This window comes from Pantherophis guttatus, chromosome 8 (assembly GCF_059756535.1).
Source record: "Pantherophis guttatus breed Tessera chromosome 8, ASM5975653v1, whole genome shotgun sequence".
In the NCBI taxonomy this organism is placed as follows: Eukaryota; Metazoa; Chordata; class Lepidosauria; order Squamata; family Colubridae; genus Pantherophis; species Pantherophis guttatus.
The window spans coordinates 66,041,823-66,067,147 of NC_142070.1; the positions used below are offsets into that span (position 1 = coordinate 66,041,823).

The 25,325-nt window shown below is 36.0% G+C and overlaps 1 protein-coding gene across 2 annotated transcripts; it reads left to right on the plus strand.

The window, feature by feature from the left end:
- The first annotated feature begins 764 nt into the window (after positions 1 to 764).
- LOC148112696 (methylsterol monooxygenase 1-like) lies at positions 765 to 23,789 on the plus strand. 2 transcript variants are annotated; one of them, XM_087874899.1, is made up of 6 exons: positions 765 to 892; positions 2,266 to 2,573; positions 17,248 to 17,396; positions 19,098 to 19,224; positions 19,937 to 20,091; positions 21,928 to 23,789. In XM_087874899.1, exons 2-6 carry the CDS (start codon positions 2,319 to 2,321, stop codon positions 22,133 to 22,135), a joined length of 894 nt encoding a protein of 297 aa, XP_087731025.1. In that variant the 5' UTR covers positions 765 to 892; positions 2,266 to 2,318; the 3' UTR covers positions 22,136 to 23,789. The 2 variants fall into 2 exon arrangements, with proteins under 2 accessions (XP_087731025.1, XP_087731026.1); XM_087874900.1 differs by lacking the exon at positions 765 to 892 and adding an exon at positions 940 to 1,046.
- The last annotated feature ends 1,536 nt before the right edge of the window (positions 23,790 to 25,325 follow it).

Genomic DNA, 25,325 nt, shown 5'->3' on the forward strand with positions numbered 1-25,325 from the left:
ACTTACGACTGTCCTCACATTTTACGTTTTTGCCCTATCTTGTCACCATGGTGAAGAGAAGCAGTTGTGAAATGAGTGACATGGTTGTTAAGAAAGCTGCACGGGCATAAATGTGAGGATGGTCATAACTGTGAGAACCGGTCAAAAGTGCGAGGCCCAGTCAGAAATGACTTTTTTCAGCCCTCTGGGTAGTCCTTTTGTGCATATGGACTACTCAGAGAGCTGAAAAAGTTATTTCTGACTGGTCCTCGCACTTTTGACCAGTCCTCGAACTTACGACTGTCATCACATTTTACGTTTTTGCCCTATCTTGTCACCATGGTGAAGAGAAGCAGTTGTGAAATGAGTGACATGGTTGTTAAGAAAACTGCACGGGCATAAATGTGAGGATGGTCATAACTGTGAGGACCGGTCAAAAGTGCGAGGCCCAGTCAGAAATGACTTTTTTCAGCCCTCTGAAAAAAGTCTATGCACATAGCCACGCCCACCCGGTCATATGACAAGCTACCCACGCCTACACAGTCACGTGACCAGCTAGCCACGCCCACCCAGTCACATGATTGTCAAGCCACACCCCCAACTAAGCCACGCCCACAGAACCTGTTGTTAAAAAATTGAATCCCACCATTGGTGAAAGGGCCTCATAAGTGGAATAGCCTAGGGCCTCTTTCAATCTAAATCCGGCCCTGCCCCTGCTACAGTATCCCGCCTATCCTCATTGTCGAGCGAGCGCACGCCTGATCGTGATGACATCTCGCGCTTTAGCCAATCGGAGCAGCGGAAGCCTTCACAGCTATTCCCGGGAGCTTCTTTCTGAAGAGCTCGCGCTGAGGGCGAATTTGCCTTTCCCCCCCTTCCCTCCACCGGAGCTTTGCGGAGAGAGCTGCGCCAGGTAAGCGAACCAGAGGCATCGCTCAAGTGTGGCTGTGTGGTTGTGTGGACCTGTGCCTTTCCGGCCTTTCTGCAGCGCAATGAACCGGTCTCATCATGCGGAGGGTGGAAATGCAGGAAGAGGCACTTTCCCGAAGTGAACTCATTGCCTTTCAGTATGTTAGCCTATTAAACATCCCCAAAGAATGACAAATCCCCTCCGCATGTTTATTTGTGGGTGTTTCGCTTCTTCCCCCTTTTATTAGGGGTGTGTTTGCGGGGGAGGGAGGGGTGGATGTCGTTTTAAGTAATTTCTAATGCATCTCCGTCAGAAACAAAGCAGATTTCTGAATTAGGGAGGGAGATTTGTTTCTTGCAGATGAGGGGATCATTGAAAGGTACTTCTCCAACAGATGATACATTTACTCATAATGGTTGCAAAAGAAGGAAACATCTGAATAAAAATAACTTGGTCCTGGACTTTTCTCCAAGGCACTCAAGGCAATGTATCTGTCCCCTCCACCCCATGATGTTTTCACAAAGGTCCAGTGCAGATCAGGGTTAATGAATGGCTTAAAATGGTTTCGTATCAAATATTCTAGACAAACATTGCCCCAACACGATGTTCTTTTTAGTTGTATCAGTTAGCAATTAGAACTGCATCACAATACTTCTGGAAAGCAACAGGTAGAATAAATCAGCTGTGCCATATTATCTCTCTCATGCAAAATGCCTTTACTGGTGATTATATTAAATTACATAAATTACACAAATCTTAACTCCATAATATTCACAGATATTCCTTCTTGATCAAATATATGTAAACACAATTTAGAGTTAAGATTTGTGTACTGTTAGAACGACGTTGAATTGTACAAATATCATGGATGTATTTTAGTTACAGATGTATCTGTATTTGTATTTTAATATTTTAAATTTTAATAAAGGTTTTTTGAAAATTAAAAAAAATACCTAAATTAAAATAAACCTGGATAAACTCAGATTTCTGAGGCAGCTAACTACTTTTATCATGGATTCATGTGAAGCCATCATCAAATTACATCCATCTGTATCTAGAAATCCATTACAATTACTCATCTAAAACCTTTTGGCTTCTACATGTGTGTTTTTACAGGTACCTGATATGAGACCATAGTCAAAATGTAAATCATATCCATATGCTCAGAATGGGGACAATTATGAATCTCATTTTTTGTGGAATTTTTACATGGACTCTAGATGAAATGCTCTCAAAATGTACCTAACTGCAAATTTAAGTTCTAGAAATTGCAAACCTGCCTTTGTAGTGTGTGCTGTAATATAGAATATATTAATATTAATATTGCTGTTTAAGTCTTACCATTTATTGAGTTCTCTCAATTTGACATTTTACAGATTCATAGAAACTTTGTTAAGAAACTGTCAGTGTGATGTGCCAGAACTGAACGATGGCAAATAACAATAGTTCTGAGATACTGCATTCCGCCTACCTTGCTATAGAATACATTGACTCTTTGCTGCCTGAGAATCCACTACAAAAGCCACTTAAAAATGCTTGGACCTCTATGCTGGACAATTACACTAAATTCCAGATTGCAACTTGGGGTTCATTTCTTGGTCTTGAAGTTTTCTATTTTTTAATATCCTTACCTGGATTTGTACTTCAGTTTATACCTTATATGCAAAAATATAAAATACAGCAGGTAAGATGGAATTTTAAAAGTGAAGAGAACACAATGTTAATCTATAGTGCTAAAACATTAGCAGGAGTTTGGTAGCACTTTATTTAGCTTTATTTTGCTATTAAAATGTATAAATGTTTACTATATGCAACTCACTTTATCATACTAATGTAGGATTTAAATTGGGGTGCGATGGGAGTAAGGAGGGCAAGACCATTGGTTAGGAAAATGCAGTGTAAGATAGATTACTATTATATCAGTTAGAATTTGTATTATGTTAAAAACATTATATTTGTTGAGATGTTCTGAGATTGCTAAAACTTTTGGGAGATATGTCTGTCCATCCATCCATCTGAGTGACTTTGGGACTGTCATTCTCTCTCAACCCAACCATCTGCCAGGGTTGTGGAGAGAATAGGAGGAAGGAATTTTAGGTATGCTTTCTGTCTTGAGCCACTTGTAAAAAGGGGGGATAAAAATAAATAAATAACATGCAAGTTCAGCAACCTCTCATTCAGTGGTGGAGTTAAAGTCCTGTTTTTCCAAAACTGGCACTTTGAGATATGCCATAAAATGTCCAAAAAGTTTAAATCATTTTTTCCCCCTTGTTTGAGTTCTGGTGTCAAATGCTCCAACACTGGAAGTTTTTAAGAAGAGATTGGACAACCATTTGTCTGAAGTGGTATAGGGTCTCCAGCTTGAGCAGGGGCTTGGGCCAGAAGACCTCCAAGGTCCCTTCCAACTCTGTTATTCTGTTCTGTTATTCAGACTAGAGGTTATTTCATTCCTTTAGGAATGATATGTTGTTTGCATTTGGTTAGAAAAAAATATCTGTTCTTGTGCCAGTTTCTTGATAAGATTTCAATTCCACTTATTTATTTATTTATTATATTTCTATACCGCCTTTCTCCCGTAGGACTCAAGGTGGTGTACAGTCAAGAAAAATATAGGCACACAAACATCATAAAATTGCTAATTAAAATTATTACTTAGTTTGGTCAATTAAATAAAACCCAGAATTAGATAACATTTAAAAAATCATTCACGACTTCCGGTGGCTCCGCAGACGTTCGAAGACGGTCTCCATAGACCGCCAGCCACCCGATCTGTAAAAAACCGCCCTGACAGCGCTGAACAGCTGTCCGGCGGTTTGAAAAAACTCTCCTTCGGGCAAAGAAGGAGAGGAGAGTCGGAGGGGGTGGGTAGAGCTCCCCGATTGTCACTGGATTAATTCCAGGGACTCGGAGGGTGAGAGCTCCCCAGTTCACCCCTCCCTGTGCTCCGGATCGCTGGTGCCTCTGATTCACAGAGCAAGACGTCTGCGTCCAATTCTGCCGGCAAACAGTGAGTTCTAATGATTTCTTAAGGCAGACAGAGCGGAAGCAAGAGTGCAAGCCTCTTTAAATAATAAACTGAGCTTAACCCCGTGAATACATTGTTGCAAACGGAGCTCTCTTGAGCTGGAGGCTGGAGAGGAAGCCTTTGTTAAGGGCGGAAGGGAAAGTGAAAGTTAAAAGGAAATTGCTTGTTAAGAACCCTTTGCCTGAAGAATAAACTGCTGGGGATTGATTACAGTTGGAAGAGAGGACTGTTTATTTTGGAAAAACTTTGAAATACACTTTGTAAGACTGCTTATAAGACTTTCTGGCTGCAAAAAGGAAAAATTCTTTTTAAAATAAAAATGGCTGCTAAACAACTAAAGCCACCAACTTCTAAAGGGGGAGGAGGCTCTCCTGTAGTGACTCCAAAACAACAACTTCCGGCTGATGCACAGTCACAAGACCTTAAAGAATTTATAATGAGTGCCCTGAACAATCAGGCAGAAATGATGAAAGGATTCTCAGAGGAGTTAAAGAAACTTACAAACGTGGTGAAAGAAAAACATGATGAAATAAGAGATGACATTGTTTTTGCAGTTTCAGGACTGGCTACTCACATGTTAAAGATTGAGGAGAGAGTACGGGAGATTGATGATGCTAACTTAGATCTTGAAGCTAAAGTAGGAGAGATTATGACACAGACAGAGAAAGTGGATGACGAGATGGTCATGTTACAGTACAGATCAATGGAATTTGCCCTGAGGCTGAGAGGGTTGAAAGAGAAGAGTGGTGAAAATTTAAAAGATGTTTGTTCCAACGCCTTAGCAGAGCTGATCTTAGAAAGGCCAGAAGATTTGGCATTCCAAATGGACAAAATTTACAGGGTTAATTCCTGGCTGGCAAAACAAAAGCAACTACCAAGGGATGTGGTGATTTATTTTACAACAAGGAGATTTAGAAATGACATTTTGCAAGCCTCTTACAGAAATAAGATTAAAGTGGAGGGACAAGAATTGGTGGTTTTGAAAGAGCTTCCTCCTAAAATGTTAAGAGACAGAAAGCAGTTTGGTTTTTTGGTGAACGAATTAAGAAATCAACAGCTCCAGTACAGATGGGACGTCCCATTTGGGATAATAGTGACATATGCTGGGCAAAGACATCGTTTAAACACAGTTGGAAAGGCAAAAGACTTTTATGCTAATATTTTAAAGGCTGGAAGGCCACCCTCACCAGGGGGTGCTGGAAAGCAATTGGAAGTTACGCAGCAAGAGAAAGGTGGAGCACAACTACAAACCTATGCTCAAGCACTAGCTGGAGGAGCTAACTTGGAAGATCCATTACTGAGTGGGGGTCAACCACCAACCCTTGAGGCACTAACGAAGATACAACTGCCAGAAGATCAACGAATTACAAGAGCTACTTACAAACAACATTTGGCACAACAACCTCAAGATCCAACTCAACAAGTCCAAAAAACACAAGCAGTGGGAGGAGCTAGGCCGAAATCTAAGATGGCGGAGGAGGTTCAGCTGATGCTTTCAAAGCTTGGAATGCCCAGAGATGGCAAATAAATTTTTATCCTGGAATGTCAATGGTTTAAATTCTCCACAAAAAAGAAAGAAAATATTTCATTACTTGAAACAATTTCAGAACGATGTTATTTGTTTGCAAGAAACCCATATTAAATCTTCAGATCAAAAGTATTTGATAAATTCGAAATTAGGTATACATTTTGTGGCTTCAGCACCAGAAAAGAAAAATGGCCTAGTTATATATGTTAAAAGAGGCTTAGTGGCTAATTTAATTGAGGCTGATACTCAAGGTAGATATATTGCAATTGAATTAATAACACAGAATGGGAAGATGCTAGTAGTTGGAGTATATGCACCTAATCAACAACAAGAAAAATTTTACAAACTTTTACATACCAAAATTTTACAATGGGATTACAGATCTTTACTTTTAATGGGTGATTGGAATGGGGTATTAAATACCCAGAAGGATAAAAAAAGTCTTTCCAAGACCACCATGCGTGCCAAGTTGCCTAAATCTTTTTTTGATATTTTGGAGGATATCGAACTCAGAGATATATGGAGAGAAAGGAATGCGTTGGAGAGTGATTTTACTTTTTTTTCAGATAGGCATCAATCTTTCTCTAGGATTGATTTTATATTAACTACAAATGATCTTTTTTCTAGGGTGAAGAGTACGAAGATATGTCCAAGAACATTAACTGATCATAGTCCGGTTTGGGTGGAACTAGAGCAGGAAAGAGGGGAAAGGAGGTCTTGGAGGCTAAACGAGAACTTATTTAGATATGAAGATAATCTCTTTGAGCTTAAAAAACAATTGAAAGAATTTTTTATTAATAATATGAATAAAGGAACCTCGATGGAGATGGTATGGGATGCGTGTAAGGCATATATGAGGGGAACATTAATTTTTTTGAATAATAAATATAGATTAAAACAACAAAATAGACGAAAAGAGATAGAGGAGGAAATTAAAAAGAAAGAACAACTGCTTATAAATAACCCGGGAGATAAAAAGGCAAAAGATATGATTAATATTTTAAGAGAGCAATTTAATATGTTAATGGCTGGACAAGTAGCAACTAGCATACAATATGCCAGACATAATACATTTTGTAATGCTAATAAACCTGGGAGATGGTTGGCTTATACGATGAGGAAAAAACAGAAATCACGTGTCATAGATAAGATAGAATTTAGAGGTAAAGAGATTTATCAACAGAATTTAATAAAAAAGGCTTTTTTGGAGTTTTATACAAAGTTATATGCTAAAGACTTAATTCAAGATGGTGATATTGATAGATATTTAAAGATGGAGATTCCTGAATTAACGTTGGAGCAGAGAGAGAGATTGAATCAGCCAATAACTTCTGAGGAAATAGTTGAGGCAATCAAACAATTAAAAATAGGTAAAGCTCCGGGAACAGATGGATTAACAGCTGTTTTTTATAAACATCTACAATTTGAAATGTTAGAACCACTTAAAATTTTATTTAATAAAATACAACTAGGAGGAGGAGTACCACCTTCTTGGAAAACAGCCTTTGTTTCACTAATCCCAAAGGAGGATCATAATTCCATTAAACCTGAGAATTTTAGGCCAATCTCACTCTTGAATACTGATTATAAGATTTTTGCTAAAATATTAGCTAATAGATTAATGCCAGTTATGCAACAAATAATTCACAATGATCAATCAGGGTTTATAAAAGGGAGACAAATGAGATATAATGTTAGACAAATCGTAGATTTACTGGAATACTTAGAAAAAAATAATCAAGTCCCTGCAGCGTTTATATTTTTGGATGCAGAGAAGGCATTTGATCGTTTGAACTGGCAATTTTTGTTTAAAATAATAGAGAAAATGCACTTTGGGGAATATTTTATACAATCAATTAGAGCGATATATCAGCAGCAAACAGCACAAATCATAGTTAATGGAGGTTTAACAGAGGCTTTTAAAATTGAGAAAGGAACAAGGCAGGGGTGTCCTCTGTCTCCATTATTATTTATTTTGACTTTGGAGATATTATTGAATAAGATACGTGACTCAGAAAAAGTGAAGGGTATTGTAATTAGACAACAAGACTATAGATTAAGAGCTTTCGCAGATGACCTGGTTATTACTTTATCCCAACCTATAGAGTCGGCTCCACATATATTGAATTTAATCAATCAATATGGGAAAGTATCAGGATTTAAAGTTAATCCATATAAGACAAAGATGATAGTTAAAAATATGACTATACTGGAAAGAGATAAATTAGTAAGATTGACAGACTTTGAAATAGTTAAAAAGGTTAAATACTTAGGGGTATATATAGCAGCTTCAAATGCAAAATTATATAAAAACAATTATGAGGTACTTTGGCAGAAGGTACAGAAGGATATGGAAAATTGGAAAAAACTACAGTTGTCTTTATTGGGAAGAATTGCAGCAATTAAAATGAATGTTTTACCTAGATTCTTATTTTTATTTCAAATGATACCTGTGCTTAAGAAAGACGAAAATCTAAAAGTATGGCAGAAAGGTGTTAATACTTTTATTTGGGCTGGGAAAAAACCCAGAATAAAAATGAAAATTATACAAGATATACGTGAAAGAGGGGGTCTTAAAATGCCTAATTTAAGATTGTATTATGAAGCAGCGGTGTTATCACATATTAGTGATTGGTTTAATCTAACTGAGGGTCGAGTTCTGAATGTAGAAGGTTATGATTTGTTATATGGATGGCATGCTTATTTGTTATATGATAAAAAAGTGGATAAAGTATTCAAGGTTCATATATTAAGAAATGCTTTGTTAAGGATTTGGAAAAAATATCAGTATAAGTTAAATTACAAGATACCTGTATGGGCAAATCCTAGACATGCAATAGAAAATATAAGTATAGAACAAAAACAGGAGGTGATTACTTATAAAGAGCTTCTTACTATGGAAAGGGGGGTAATGTACTTGAAATCTCTAGATACGTTGAGAGAAGAAGGTATAATTTATACATGGTTTCAGTATGGTCAGCTTCAAGCTAGATGGAAGGAAGATCAAAAAACTGGCTTTGTGCAAAATGAGGAGAATTTGGTAAAACAAATTAGAGATCAAAAACAAATGCATATTAAAAGGTTGTATAATGTTTTATTAGAAATAGATTCCGAGACGGAATTGGTTAAAGACTGTATGATTAAATGGGCACAAAACTTTCAGGAACCAATAATGATGGAGACTTGGGAAAAAATTTGGATTAGAAATGTGAAATTTACACAAGCACAAAATTTAAGAGAAAACTTTTACAAAATGTTTTATAGATGGCATTTAGATCCCAAAAAGTTATCATGTATGTATCCTAATGTGCAAGCTAAATGTTGGAGATGTGACTGTGATGACGCAACTTATTATCATATATGGTGGACTTGTAGAAAAATCAAAGCATTTTGGATAAAGATTTGGTGGGTGATGCAGAATATTCTTAAAAAGAAACTGAAATTTACTCCACAGTTGTTTTTATTGGGTATAACCACAGATTGTACAGTTGTAGAGACTAAATTGATTTTGAACTTGATAACAGCAGCAAGATTGTTGGTTGCACAACATTGGAAGAAGGATTTTTTGCCTACTATTGATGATTGGATACTGAAAGTAACTAATTTAGCTGAAATGGCTAAAATTTCAGCATTTTTGAAGGATCACACACAAGAAAGATATATACAGGACTGGAGAAGATGGATTGATTATATACAAAATAAGTATCAGACCAAAAAATATCAAATAGCTTACGAATGATGTTTTTTTTTCTTATTATTTGTACAAGTGCTATATAAGTGATATTAGAAATATTATGTTTAAGAAATAGGATTTCATATATGGGGGGTTAAGGGAATTTTTCTTTTAGGGGTGTTAGCATAATTGGTTATGCAATTTAGCTTACTGTTAAAGCTTAATAGAAATACCTTGTGTTCTGCTCTGGGAAGTCGGGGAAGGGGAGGGGGGGTGGGGGTTGTGGGGAAATTGTATTTGTTGTAAAACTCTTTCAATAATAAAAAAAAAAAATCATTCACATGTTCGTATGTTTAGCCCCGCCTGTTGGAACATCAGGGTCTTGAGGGCACGGTGGAAAGCACGGAGATCAGGGATATTCCGTATTTCCGGGGGCAGTTCATTCCAAAGGGTTGGAGCCCCCACAGAGAAGGCCCTCCCCCTGGGAGTCGCCAGTCGACATAATTTGACTGACAGTACCCTGAGTAGTTCCTCCCTGTGAGAACGAACTGGTCGGTGGGAGGCTATTGGTGGCAAAAGACGGTCTCGTAGGTACCCAGGTCCTAAGCCATGGAGCACTTTAAAGGTGATAAGTAACACCTTGAATCGCACCCGGAAGACCACCGGGAGCCAGTGCAGCTCGCGTAGGAGAGGTGTTACATGGGCGTAACGAGCTGCGCCCATAATCACCCACGCGGCTACGTTCTGGACCAGTTGGACCACTTGACTGAACTATGTGCTCTCATTGTAAACATTGAGGGCAAGAGCTGGGTTAACCTTTGTTAACACACTAACTTTGTTAGTGAAATATCAGAAACTTTCCGATAGCTGTTTTTGTGTCATTAAATTTCAAATGTCATTGAAGTTCATTTCTTTTTATTTTTTTATTTTTAAACAAACAAAACATAAAAAATCCATCTTTCATAACAATTGCAAACGGTGTGTCGATCGGTTACAAATCCCTTGTGCTTAATCCCCATATTCATATTTTACAAATTATCTAATTTCTCATGTTATCAACCTGGTATATATCTTTGGATCATTATCCTCATTTATTATTCATATTATTATTATTATTTTGAATATTATTCAAAATATTCAGCTTAATAGTCAATATCCTCCCAATCAATGATAGTTGTAAATTTTCTCATTTCGCCAAGTCTGCCCCAAACTGTTGAGTTTGTTGTAGTTATTCTCCTTAAGTGTGCTACATCTTGCTGTCAAATACATCCCCAAATATTTAACTTTATTTTTGACCTGCATCTTTGATATTTCCGCCAATTCTTTTTGTTTTACCAACATATTTTTAGTCAAAATCTTCGTTTTATCTTTATTAATTTTCAAACCTGCTACTTTCCCAAACTCTCCTATTTTATCTATCAGTGTAGTTATTTATATTAATGGATCTTCAAGAATAAAAACCAGGTCATCTGCAAATGCTTGCAATGTATATTCTTCCTTTTGAATTTTCATTCCTTTTATATCTTTTTCTTCTCTAATATTTCTATTTAGCACTTCTAATGTTAATACAAACAAGAGAGGGGACAGTGGACAACCTTGTCTGGTACCTTTTTTTATCTCAGTAGAATATGTCAATTCTCCATCTATCATTACTTTTGCAGTTTGTTTATGATATATAGCTTCTGTTGCTTGAATAAATTTTTTGCCAAAGCCCATCTGTTCCATTTGAAGCAACATAAATCGCCAATTCACATTGTCAAAAGCTTTTCGTGCATCTAAAAATATCAGAGCCATTTGCTTTTCAGGATGGACCTCATAATATTCAAAAGTGTCCAGAATTATTCTCATATTATCTCTAATTTGTCTCTTTGGCAGAAACCCATTTTGATCTGAATGTATAAAGTTGTTTAGATATCTTTTAAGTCTTTCTGCCAGTATTGAAGCAACAATTTTATAATCTGAATTTAGCAGGGATATGGGTCTATAGTTTTTGATTTGTTGTGGGTCAGTGTCTTCCTTAGGAACCAATGTAATATGTATATGCCTCTGATCATGACTTGGGTGTATCCTTCTTTGTCATCACTTCTAAAAGTGGGAGACTCAAGGATTCCTGCAATGACTTATAACATTCCGCTGGCAGTCCATCTGGCCCTGGTACCTTCCCATTCTTTTGTTTTTTAATTGTTTCAGTTAGTTCCATCATCGTTATATTTCCCTCTAGCATCTCCTCGATATCTTTAGGGGTCTCAGGTAAATTTGCATTTTGGAGGTATCGTATCACATTTCCCTCCTCTACACTTTCCTGCTCATACAGTTGTCTATAATAGTCCTGAATATTTTTTTTCTTCTCCTTGTTCCCAAATTTGCTTTGTTCTTGGTCGTCCATTAGTTGTATTATTTTTCTTGATTCTGTCTCTTTTTTCAATTTATATGCTAACCATCTGCCTGGCTTGTTAGCATTCTCAAAATAATTCTGTTTAGTACTTCTAATTTTTTGGGCTAGATCTTCTTTCTCCAATAACTCCATTTTATGTTTTATTGTGTCCATTTTCATTTTAACATCTTTTTTATGTGGAGATTTCTGGAGTTCTTTTTCAAATCTCTTGTAATAATCTTCTAGTATTTTATAAGTTTGTCTTTTCTTAATATTTCTTTTCCTTGTATAGTCCATTATCAGACCTCTGGCATAAGCTTTCATTGTATCCCAAAGTTTTTGCATCAATGTGTCCTCCTTCCTATTCTCCTTGAAAAAAAAAAGCCAATTCTCCATTTTCTGGACAAAATCCTTTTCTTTTAATACAGTGTTATTTAAAGTCCATCTGGATCTTCTCCTTTGTCCTTTCCATTTCACTGTCACTGGGTTATGATCTGCCTACGTATTTGCTTCTATCTCAATTTGTTCTATATTCAAAGTCAATTCCATTTTTGTCCATATCATACCTAATCTAGACCAAGATGAGTGTCTGTCAGAATAGAAAGTATATTGTCTATTTTTCGCGTTTCTGTCTCTCCATGCATCTTTTAAATTTATTTCCTCAGTCATCTTAAAAGAAGATTTTAGTAGTATCTTTCTGCTATGGTTTATTGTTTTATACAATTTATAATTCATTTCTCATCCACTATACCATTAAAATCTCCCATCATGCAGGTATTATCATATTCCAATTCAATTATTTTCATATGCAATTTTCTATAGAAGTCACCTTGATTGTTATTTGGAGCGTATAGTGCTATTAAAAGTATTCTCATATTATTATCTATTATTTCCATCAACATTCTTCCTTCATCATCTGCGTATATATGCTCCGCTAGTATTGTATTTCTAATATATAAGACAACTCCTCTTTTTTTACATTGTGGCAATGATGTAAAAATTTTCCTTAATTTTGACTGCACCAATAACTGTTTGTATTGCTTTTTAATATGTACTTCTTGCAAGCAGATTATATCAAATTTTAATTTCTCTAATTTGTGGAATACCTTTCTTCTTTTAACCATTGAATTAAGTCCATTTATGTTTATTGAAATCAATTTTTTCTCTTCCATGTTCATACTTTGTAAGAAGGATTTATTGCTTTAGTAGTTCTCAGTTCACATTGTTCTTTGTATTCCACAGTCCCCCCTACTACTCCTTCTGCTTTTTCAATCATTGCTAAGTCCTCCTCTTGGAGTTCTATTGGTAATTCTGTCTTTTTCAATTCCACTTCCTTCTCTTTGAGGAATTCTGCATAAAATGCTTTAGCTTTATCTATTGCATCTATTCTGTATCCTTGCTATTGCCACATTAGCACTAATCCTTCTGGTATCAGCCATCTGTAGTTCACACCTTTTTGAAGCAGTATTTTAGTCAAGAATTGGTATTCTCTCCTCATCTTCCTCACTTTTCTTGGTATTTGCTTCAGAACCACAATTTCTTTCTCCTTGTACTTCAGTGTTTTTTCTCTAGCAATCTGCAGTATTTGTGTTTTGATCGATTTCTTGGTAAACCTTATGTGTACTTCTCGTGGTAATTTGTTGCGCATTGCATACCTTGTATAAACTTGATATATCTCATCTGTGCCATCCATCATCTTCTCCTTGGTGACTTCTAGTGCTTCTGCTAAGATTCCTATCATTACTTCTGCCAAATTCTCTCCTTTTTCTTCCTCTACATTTTGAAATCTGAGATAGAATTCTGATCTATCCATCTCCCATCCAACTAATCCACTCCTGTCACATTCAACTTCTTCCAATCTAGTATCTATATCTTTAATTTTTTCTTCTCTTTGCTCCTCATTTTTCTCAAGTCTATCTTCATATTTCAACATCATTTGCTGAATACTCTCCACCTTTTCATCTGTCTTTAATTGTTGTTGTTCAATCTTCTGGACTACTTGGAGAATCATCTATAGTGTTGTCTCTTTCTCTTTTTCTTTTTTTTCTCCTTCTCCTGTTGAAGCATCGTCTGAATGGCTCGCTGTCTTCCAGATGGTGATGAGGAAGGCGTGGTTGAGGAGGAGCCTACTGCCGTTACCTTTCTACTCATTCTATCAAGTAGTCACAAATAGCCAAAAAAAGGAAAGCCAAAAGAAAAAGAAAAAAGAAAAGAAAAAAAAAAACAATTCTTTGGGTTCTTCTATACCGTAATCCAATTTAAAGGAGGCATATATCAATCCAAATGTATATAAAAAAAAAAATCAAAAAAATCAGAAAGGAAGGCCAGACAGAAAAGAAAGAAAACAAAACTGGAAGATAAAAAGCCAATAAATAAAAGAAAAAACAATCTTCAGGCACTTGTGTACCTTAATCCAATTCAGTTATTTATAAGAGGGAAAAAAGTTTCATAAGTCCATTAAAAATATTTAAACGGGAAGGATAGAGTTATCACTTAGCAAGGAAAAAATGAAAGGAGAGAAAAAAAAGATAGATTTCAGTTTTTCTGCTGCTCTCCCTCCCAAACACTAACAAATCTCACTCATTCAGTCTCAGACTCCTACTTCTGATAGCTCCACAAAAAACACCTGAATAAACAATACAGATAATTCAAATTTCCACAGATGTGCTTCCAACTATCTTATCTGCAAGAAAGTTCAGAGTCCTTGAGTTGTAACAGAATGTAACGCAATTGTTGCAACTTGCAGCTTGAGCAGAAAAAATAAGAAACAAAATTTCCAATCCACTAGATGGCAATATTACACACTCCCCTTCCTTTCCCACAATTGTAATCCAATTTTTTTAAAAAAAATACAAGTGGCCTAATCCAATAAAATTGAAAAAGAAATAATCCTCAAAAAAGAAGAAAAGATTAAATAGAAAGAGAATTATAATAAAAGCCACAAAGGCTTAAAAATGTAAGACAAAAACTCTCAGTTCTATTAATCCCTTTCAATCCAGTCCCAGTCAAAAACAAATTAAAAAAAAGTCCACCTTAATTTCGCTGCTTAATTTCTTTTTATCTCCAATTTAGTTTTTACTTCAGTTTCAGGATGTTCTTTTATATTGATTTAAATTGAAAGTCTCTCACCGCATCGACTCACTGTCCTTCTAATCTTCCGGAGCTGTCCCAACTTCAGAAGCTACAATGGCTGTCATCCCGCCACTATAAAAAGGGCTTCTCCTGGATCAACCAGGGACTTTGTGGTGACCCTGGGATTGTGAGGATGTGCCCTCCACTATCACAGTCAAAACAAGACTGTGAGGTCCAATTAGGACCGTCTGGTGGCGGGGCTCTCAGCGGCGATCCTGGAGCCCCAGGAATCCTCCGTCCGTCTTGCCATGACGTCAGCTCCTCCCCCTCTCGAAGTTCATTTCTTTAAATGCCCAGAGTGACTACATTTAGGATTTGAATTGGAATGAGGGAGAGTGAAGGGAGAAGAAAGATTGTTACACAGATGCAAACTGCATATAAAATAAATTACAATTTAAAATTACATATAATTACATTTATAGTGCGTTAAAAGCCTTTGTGGTTGTTGAGTGTCCTGGGAGGTTAAAATGATCTGATACTTCTTTGTCCTTATTGTGTGGTGTCGTAATATGAAATTTGTGTCTATTGGCTCTTTTGCAAAAAATTGGTATCAAATCTCAGTTCTATCTGGTAGTATTGAAAGAAATGAATAAAAAGAACTTGAAACTCTGATGATTACAATAAATTAAATTTATCTTCTGGGGTATTATTTGGCTACTCTTAACTACAAAGATCTATTCAAAGATATGCTGAGATGCAATAAATGCTAAGCTTCAGTAATTACCCTCAACAAATTGTGAAAATATAACTTAAAAAAAAAAAGAGAACAAAGAGCTTTTCTGTCAGGCTTGGAGCTAATCACTTGAAAAACCTGTTGTTAATGTGTCTGCAAATTATTTATTTATTTATTTATTTTAATTTTATTTTATTTGTATACCACCCTTCTCCAACAGGACTTAGGGCGGTGAACAGCCATGGTAAAACATAACATATAAAATTTAAAAGCAATTTAAAAAAACATTAAATAATTTTGGCTATCCATTTAAAACCAATTACAAATTAAAATCGAAAGGATGGGATCAAGCCAGCCCAGCTAGGTGAAAAAGATGTGATTTCAGGGCCCAATGAAAAGTCCGGAGGTCTGGTATCGTGCATATCTCTGGGGGTAGGTTGTTCCAGAGGGCAGGTGCCGCCACAGAGAAGGCTCTCCCCCTGGGGGTCGCCAGCCAACATTGTCTGGCTGACGGCACCCTGAGGAGTCCCTCTCTGTGGGAGCGTACTGGCCGGTGGGAGGCTATTGGCGGCAGAAGGCGGTCTCGTAAATACCCCGGCCCTAAGCCATGGAGCGCTTTAAAGGTGGTCACCAACACCTTGAAGCGCACCCTGAAGACCACAGGAAGCCAGTGCAGCTCGCGCAGGAGGGGGGTCACATGGGAGCGCCCTGTCGCTCCCATAATCCCCCGCACAGCCGCATTCTGGACCAACTGGAGTCTCCGGGTGCACCCCAAGGGGAGCCCCATGTAGAGAGCATTGCAGTAGTACAGATGGGAAGTGACGAGTGCTTGAGTGACGGTGCGTAGGGAGTCCCAATCTAGAAAGGGATGCAACTGGCGTATTAGGTGAACCTGATTTGATGGGAGAAGACTAAAGTCTTTATGAAATTCATGAAATATCATGAAATTACGGGCCGTCCTTTAACTAGCAGCCATATACATAACTCTTGCCTACAGAAAACTTTATTTAAAGCAGAGCTTTAACTAGATTTATAACTTAAGGTAGTTTAGTTTAGTTTAGTTTATTTGATTTATATACCGCCCTACTCCCAAAGGACTCAGGGCGGTGAACAGCCACAAGATAAAAACACATAAATACAAAATTTAAAAACAGAATAAAACTGAATTAAACAATTTGGCCGAAGACAGATTTAAAACACCCCAATAAATTAAAAATGAATTAAAATTTGCGTTTTAAAAAAGAAAAAAGGGAAAAATTAGGCCAGGCCAGCCTGATGGAATAAAAAGGTCTTGAGAGCGTGGCGGAAAGTGCGTAGATCAGGGATCCTCCGTATCTCCGGGGGGAGCTCATTCTAGATAGTAGTTGATTTATAATTTATATACTGTGTGAATTATTTATTAAATCCTCACTAATATTTGTATTGACTAAAGTGCATCAGAAGAAATCTCACCTGAAATTATTAATTTCAGTGCAGGACAAATAAAATCAAAATTAAAAATAATCAGAGAACAGTTCTCTAATTCTTAAAAAATCAGATGGTTCATATTCAAATCACCTCATTTCAAGAATGCACATTTTGCAGTGTAATATTTGAACTCAAGTTAAGCATCTTACTTTGCTGCAGTCCTATCCATACTTATGGAAAAAATACCACTAAACTTGCCTAAGATTGTATTCTTAATTAAAAGAATCACTATGAATGGACAGTAATTTTCCTATCTCAGTAATTAGAATAAGAGGCATATGGGGTAGAGAGCAAGGACAAAATTGTATAACCTCAAGCCTTTACATGTACTGTAGGAGACATTGCAACAGAAGTACAAAAGTCCAGAATATGTTGTGATATGTTTTATGTTAGCATTATTGTAGTTGGAAAGAGAGCCTGTAGGAAAAGTAATCAGTTTGCTATATTCACTATTTAATTATTTTTGTTTATTTGCCGCTATTATAGGATAAACCAGAAACATGGACAGGACAATGGAAATGTTTTAAAAATCTTATGTTCAATCAGTTTTTTATTCAGCTGCCTCTCATATGTGGTACCTATTATTTCACAGAATATTTCAATATTCCTTATGACTGGGAAAGGATGCCAAGATGGTAAGTAATATTTGATTATTTGTCATTATTTGTTTGTTAAAAATACATATTTCCACACATTAAAAATACTGATATTTTTATTTATTTATTTATTTATTTATTTATTTTTCAGATTTCTATACCACCCTTCTCCTTTCGGACTCAGGGCGGTGAACAGCCAAAATAAAACACTTGTACACAAAAGTTAAAATAGATTTAAAATAATTAAATAAAGTTTGACCCATAATATAAAACATTTCAATTAAAATCAATATCAAATTTTAAAAACCCACCATAAAATCAGGACAGCTCGGCTAACTGAAAAAAATAGGTTTTAAGGGCCCGACGAAAAGTCCAGAGGTCTGGGATCACTCGTATCTCTGGGGGTAGATTGTTCCAGAGGGTAGGTGCCACCACAGAGAAGGCTCTCCCCCTGGGGGTCGCCAGCTGGCATTGTCTGGCTGACGGCACCCTGAAGAGGCCCCCTCTGTGGGAACGAACTGGCCGGTGGGAGGCAATTATATGCTGATAAAGGACTGGATTTGGGAGATATTTCCAGAAGTTTGACCAAAAATGTTTTTGAATCTATGGCTCAGTAATTTCAAATTTATTAAAAACTAGAGAATGCTGTGTCCTAGATGAAAGGGGCAGATGGGGGGAAGGAGGGAAGGAAGGTTGTCAGAGGCTTCTGAGGGATTGAAAATGATTTTAAGGCAATTGAAAATAAGCACAGACTGTCAACACAATTGTTAATACAGATGGACATTATGCTTTTTAAAACTGAAAGCTTCTACAGTAAGCACAATATAAACATGAATAAAGAGTTGTTGTTAATTCTTCTTTAAAAAAAAAAAGCCTTAAAATCAAACGAGCAATACCTTCTGTGCTAAATCTAATTCACCATCCATCTAAATAAAGAATTTTGCTTTCAGTCAGCTTCCCAAAAGTTTTCATTATGATTGGGAATAAATGCAACAGATGTGTGGTAAAACAAACAAAAGTCTGGTTCTTACATTCTTACATTACATGAGAGAAGTGCCTTTCTTCCCCCTACTCCCATGCCCATCATCCCTGCCCTCTCCCTTCCCCCTCCCATGGGCTCCTCTTTCCCGCCCTATCTATGATCCTGGCACTTTGCCCCAAATCCATCATGCACTTCCCCATTGGTCCACTGGAGGGCGAATGTCACGGCTGGCTTTCTAGAGGAAGCTGCGAAGGAACTGACATCACAAACAATTGCCACTCTAGGACACCGCACTTGGTCTCCTTAACGGCCCAGGCGCTCCAGAATTATGCTGGAAAACACACATACACACACAGAGACACCCCACCGGGGTGCCTCGGCCTCTCCCAGTATTTATTTCCAGAGGGTAAGTGTCTGTTATTTCTAATTGTCTGTTAATCTCTATACATTCTTCAAATTTTATCACTTATTCATTCTACAAAACAAATACAAATATAATAGATAATACCTGGATATCTTTATTCAAGATGAAAATTGAAGCCTAAGTGCTATTTTATTTTAAATATAATATAAACTACATCATATGTAACTATTGTTTCCTGTCTTTCTCAAAAAGCAATTTATTTTGCTGTGCTTGTTGCTCCAAGGGGGAAAAATATTTTATTAAAATTTCTGTGTATTTTATGTCAGGTTTCTAGCATTGATCATTGGATAGATTGCACAAATATATATCTCAAAAGCTAATTTTTCTTTTAAAGGTTTATGATACTTGCTCAGTGTTTTGGATGTGCTGTGATTGAAGATACCTGGCATTATTTCTTGCATCGACTACTTCATCATAAGAAAATTTATAAATATATCCACAAAGTACATCATGAATTTCTTGTATGTAATTTCTTAAGTTTTTGGTTTACATGGTTAAATTGTATATGCGCTTACCAATAAGAATATTCTATGCAACTCACTGGAACTTGTTTCGGTATATGATTGCAACCTTAAAATTTCATGCAATGGACATGTGTTAGTTATTATTTTTAGAAATAGGGAGGCGAAACCTGGGGTTTATTATTTGTCTATATGATCTTTACTTAAAGTTCTTCCTATCATATGGGGCCAGAAAGGTTTACAAGAGGTTAAGAGTTTTAAACATTGCAGTAAACCAACAATATGTTTTGCAGAACATTTGTACATTTGTCAGTTTTACTTGAATAACTTAATTTCTGTCTCTAAAATAATATGATTAGTATCAAGCAACCTCTTTAGCATGATCTTTTTTAAACGTTGAGGAAAACTTCACTGAATACACAAGTTTCCTGATCTATTAAATCCTATCTGTGTGTCTTTAAAACATACAGTATCCACAGTTATACAGCACCTACTGTTTTAAGGAGCTGTCTGGAGTTAGCAGTAGCAAACATTATTACATTTAGAAATGTGTTCTATTTATTCAGTCTTACATTTCCTGAAACTGTGTGAGTTCAAGGTTAGCACATGAAGGAAGATAATCTCCTGAAACAGTCATATTGAACCATATATATGAATTTTTTCTTCAGTATGGATACACGTGCACAAACCTTTTCTGTATACTTTTCTTGAGGCACCATTTGGGATGCAAGCTGCATATGCACATCCTTTAGAAACTCTAATCCTTGGAACTGGATTCTTCATTGGAATAATTGTCTTCTGTAATCACCTAATTTTGCTATGGGCATGGTTGCTTTGTCGTTTGATAGAGATCATTGATGTTCACAGGTAATCTTCTGTTACTTAATTATAATTCTTTGTGTTCAGATTCAGAAATTTTAGAATTATTTAAACAACTATTTGAAAAAGTTGTCAATAACTTCTCCATGACAAGCTTCTAAATTCTTCAGATATTGTTTGGGCAAAAAGGTTTTCACTAGTTAAATAGAATATTGAACAGATGAAAGAAAAATAAACCTGAAGAATAAGAAAGCTGAAAAATCTGATCAAGAGATATCATCTAGAAACAAGGAAGGTTAAAGAAGCACTGGAAATAATAAAGTATCAAATACTGGCTGTAGCCAAGAAGATCAGCAAATATGAAGCTCAAATTGCACACTATCGGCAGAATCTCCAATTTCAATCAAATCAGAAACGTTTGTACAATCCATCAATGGAATGACTGCAATGAACCCATCAATACCTGATAAAGAAACAGTGTAGTTCTGGGTGCAGCTATGGGACAACATGGAATGGAATAGAATAGAATTCTTTATCGGTCAAGTGTGATTGAACATACAAGGAATTTGTATCCAGTGCGTAAGCTCTCGTTGTACATACAAACGACAAAGTGATGTCATAGATCATAAATCATAAGATATAAACAACAAATGATAGATCATAAGAGAAAGTAGTATGAAAGATGCATTTTTTTAATATAAAGAAATACAAGAATGGAGCCTGGATAAAGAAAGTGGATTAGAATAAAATATAAGATGAAATGAAAGAACTTGTAATAAAAACAGAAAAGGACAAGAAAAATCAGGTGCCTAGAAATAACAGGAGTCAGTACAAACATTAGAGGTTTTCTGTAAAGATGCACAATGGAAGACATAGTTGCTGGTCAGTGGTGATAGCCTGGGAGATGTTAATATCAAAAGAGAATTCAAGGAGATTCACTATTACCACTACTGCTTGTCATTGTCAACAGTACAGAATAAATCAAGTCATGGCTATCAAACATCAAAAACATCTGCTTGGCTATCCTATCTACTTTACATAGATGAACTGAAGCTGCATGGAAAAACACCATCTGAAATAGAATTGCGTCTAATATATGAAATAGCCTTATTAAATACTTTGTTCTTTACATACAGTAGTTTATACACTGCTCAAACAACTAAAGGGAACACAAAACCACTGTATCTAACAAACAAAGTATTTAAAAAGACTGTTTCATTCATTCAGTTCTCGGATGTCTTCTGCTTGTGTTCCCTTTATTTTTTTTGAGCAGTGTATGTATGTATGTATGTATGTATGTATGTATGTATGTATGTATTTTTCTATAGCCAGGTTCTTCCTACGTAAACCAAGATTTTTATGCAGCCCTAGTTCAGTGAAATCACAATCCACTAGTTTCTAGGCTTTTTTCATGCAGCCAGCAAGCACCCTGCTGCCCATTGGGAGACTGCTGCCCAGGTGCTTGCTGATGGGAACAAAGAAAAAGGGGCTTGAGTTACACTCACCAAAGGCCTGGACAAAGATTTTAAGGGCCCTTCAAAACATCAGTTGGCTGGGCCATTCAAATCTTGTGAGGAACCACATTCCAGAGGGCAGTTGTTGGTACAGAGAAAGGCGTTCTTCTGGGATGTTTATAGATGTGATCGTTGAATCAATGGAACTCAAAGGGCACCAATCCTGCCAGATCGGATTGGCTGGCAGATACTATGGGAGAAAATGAAAAACATGAAAAACTCATGCTTGACTAGGTTATGTAGGTTTATGGAATAATCACCATGTAGAAACTTGTCTTAGTATGTTACTTATCTCTTCCCAGGGTTGAGAAGTTTTTTTCTGCATATTGTAAATCTAACAGTCTGTGCATTCCATTATTTTTCCTTTCAGTGGCTATGATATTCCTCTGAATCCTTTACATTTCCTGCCCTTTTATGCTGGCTCTCGCTTTCATGACTTCCATCATATGAACTTCATTGGAAATTACTCTTCAACCTTCACATGGTGGGATAAACTCTTCGGAACTGATTCGCAGTACAGTTCTTACCTAGAGAAAATGAAGAAACAGAAAGACACAGTGGAAAAGAAGCTGGAATAAATTTCCCATTTGCAACACTCTTGGAACACCAAAGAGGGACATGGCCTCGTATTTTTGCTTAAAACTAGAAAACGTAATAAGTATTGCAGTTCAAAGCAAAATGCAGCTTTTAACAAACCAACCAAGCTTATGTTTGCAGCAGGAAAAACATTCACTGATGCATTTTCCAAATGATTGTGCTTTTTCTATCCTATAGATATGTCAAACAAATACAATATATATTTAAGAAAATGTTAAATATGACCAAATGATTGAAATTATGTAAAAAAAAAAGATGTACATTAAAATTAAAATAAGGGAGGTTTTTTGCATTAATCTGAATCCTAAAGTTTAGAAAGAACAACTACATTGAGTTCACCAATTAAAACTTTTGTGGGAATCCTCTTTCCCAATTAGGTAGATTTAAGAAACCATCTTAATTTGCTACAAATAATATTTTTACTTGGTTTTTAATGAATGTTATTGTAATCTGTATTACACATAACTGTAAATTGCTGATTTGATTATTAAGATAATTTGTCTTAAAATAGCTGTGGTTGATTTCTTTGTCATGTTTTCTGTACGGCAAATGAAATAATATTGGGGTTCAGGCTATTATTTCCTGGCTCCTTTTGGTTTGTTCCTATCAAACAATAAGTGCTATGTTTTTGTTAATACACAGTGGCAGGTATTGATAACTGGAACAGAATGTGTATGGGCACTGAAATTTGATAGTGGAGACTTTAGATAACTAACCATCTATATTACATACAATCAAAACTATCCCTAGAGATGTACATGAGGAAACCATAGGAACTTCCTTAGATTATATTGAATACTTCTTGGCCTTTCTGACTTACTATGGAAAACACTAAATTGTATAACCTGCTTAACCGGGATTCTATCTTTTAGAAAGCCATAAACTTTTTTTTCTTAAAGACATCTGCTGCAGAAATTGGGTGGGGTATAGCTTTATGGTTTTCGGGCACTGAAGAGTGTTTTTGTGCCAGCATTTTCCACTTCTGATATCCCCTCAAAAACAATGCTTATTCTATTTTCTTTTTTTACTTGAAATGTAATAAAAATGATTTATAGTTTAAAAGATTATGCATATGAAAAAAGCTGCTGGGAAAAGATTTTATTTACACAAATAAAGTAAAAAGAAATTAAATCTGAATATTTTTAATACAAAAGGATTGGCTGGGTAACTGCATTTCCTTGCAGGAGTCGTTTATTTTACAGATGTTTCCCCCCCTCCCCCAAAATGGCAGGATGCCACTGCAAGGCTCCTTATCTCTTCCTTCCTGTGCTGTTTCAGATAGTGATTTATAGTGAATTAGTTACCTTAAAATTAAGAGCTGTCTCCTTAAGAGATTGCATTGTGGGAGATGTAGAGAGAGATTGCATTACGGGAAATGTAGTCCATGACATGTAACCACATCTGTGTGTCTGATTGGCCACTGAGGCTCTCTGCCTGGGTGCAGAACAAAGACCTGGCCATTTTGAACTACCACAGAAGAGAGGAGCATGCTTTCTGAACAGGGGGATAGAACTACCGTCATTTTACACTAGGAAATGGGATAGATTATGAAATACTTGGATGAATCTCACCTTGACTCACCATGATTGTAAGTCTGTTTGAGGATACCCGAAATAAATATAATCTGCATGAAAACCTGTTTGCTAGAGTTTATCTGCCTGTTCCCAATGGAGCCAGATGCCAGATGAAACAGAACATGGGTGGCTTACAAAAACAAGCCCATCAAACATAACCCTCCAGCATCCATGGTTAAATTGTTAATCCTGCTTACCATTAATAATAGTAGAATTCATCTATCTTGTTTGCTGATATTTGTTTGTTTATGCTCTTGATGTATATAGCATTATGCACACTTTGCACTTAATATAGTTCTGTACTAAGACTTTGGGATAACCCTGTATTTAAAATAGGATTTATCCAGCCACTGCCATGATTCCAGTCTTTAATCTTATTATGTATTACATCTTTCAAAAGGAAGACCTAATAGTCAGTCTTATTTTCCAAATATAGTGGCCTTACTTTAGAAATTATGTTGGTAGTTGCACACAAAGTCCAGTTGGCTTTATAAATGAGATTTCCACATTTTAAATGACATTATTCTTTCATTGACATGAGCTGTATATTCTAGCAAATATAACTAGAAAGAAAACTATTTTGTGTTTCCTGAATCTCTATAAGGATAAAATGCTTCCTTCATGCTTTTTCTGTTGCTACAATCTGTATATTTACATTTTTTTTTCTTGAAATAGAACAGCACTTTACTGAGGTTGTACTAGGTGAGGAATTTCTCAGTATTGGTGTAGAACAGGTGTGCGGCTTAATATCCAGTGACAAATTGACAGTACCATCAGAAGAAAAAGTAAGGTAATGTCTTCCTTATTTAGCCGTTACGATATGTAATAATATAGAGGTGTGCAATCTGTTTTAGATGCTAATGTTTAAAATTTGAGTTTGAAATGGAGTGTTCTGTTCTTTTTTGATCTGAAACTCAGATGCTGTGTCTTTTTTTGCCCAAAATATTCCAATATAAGAACAGTTGCAGTAAGATCAGAAGTGTCTAACTTTGGCTTTGAAATAGTTTTAATGCAAAAGTTTTTACACACCTTTAAAACCATGGAACTACCGGTAGATTAGAAGGCGCATTGTTGAAATATTTATCCCTTTACAATATATCTTGATAGGAGGATATAGGAGAAAGATCTTTGAATGTTTTTTCCCTTTCACTTCATTCTGTTCAGATTTTTTTTTTCCAATTGTGGCTGCCAAAGCAAAAATCTATGAACCTCAAAGAAAACCGTTTTATCTACATTATTATATAGTTGGTGATAATGCAGGAGACTCTTTTCTTGCTTAGAGGAAGAAAGGGGTCTCCTACATTAACTCCAACTATTAATAAACTGGAGGAAGATTCTAATATTTATCTCCTCAAGGAAAACCAATTGTGAAAAAAATAATCTGAATCAAACTGTATATGATACAAATTATTATTATTATTATTATTATTATTTATTAGATTTCTATACCGCCCTACTCCCGAAGGACTCAGGGCGGTGCACAGCCAAACAATAAAAACACATACAATACAAAATTTAAAAAATAGAATAAAATCAAATTAAATAATTTTGGCCCCGACAAATTTAAAACCCCAAACTTTTAAAACCAATTTAAAAT

Excerpts from the sequence above, each read along its gene's own strand:
- LOC148112696 (XM_087874899.1), top strand. The coding sequence starts at position 2,319 with ATGGCAAATAACAATAGTTCTGAGATACTGCATTCCGCCTACCTTGCT. Across the intron at positions 17,397-19,097 it reads TGGGAAAGGATGCCAAGATG|GTTTATGATACTTGCTCAGT; the intron begins GTAAGTAATATT and ends TTTCTTTTAAAG. Across the intron at positions 19,225-19,936 it reads AAGTACATCATGAATTTCTT|GCACCATTTGGGATGCAAGC; the intron begins GTATGTAATTTC and ends ACTTTTCTTGAG.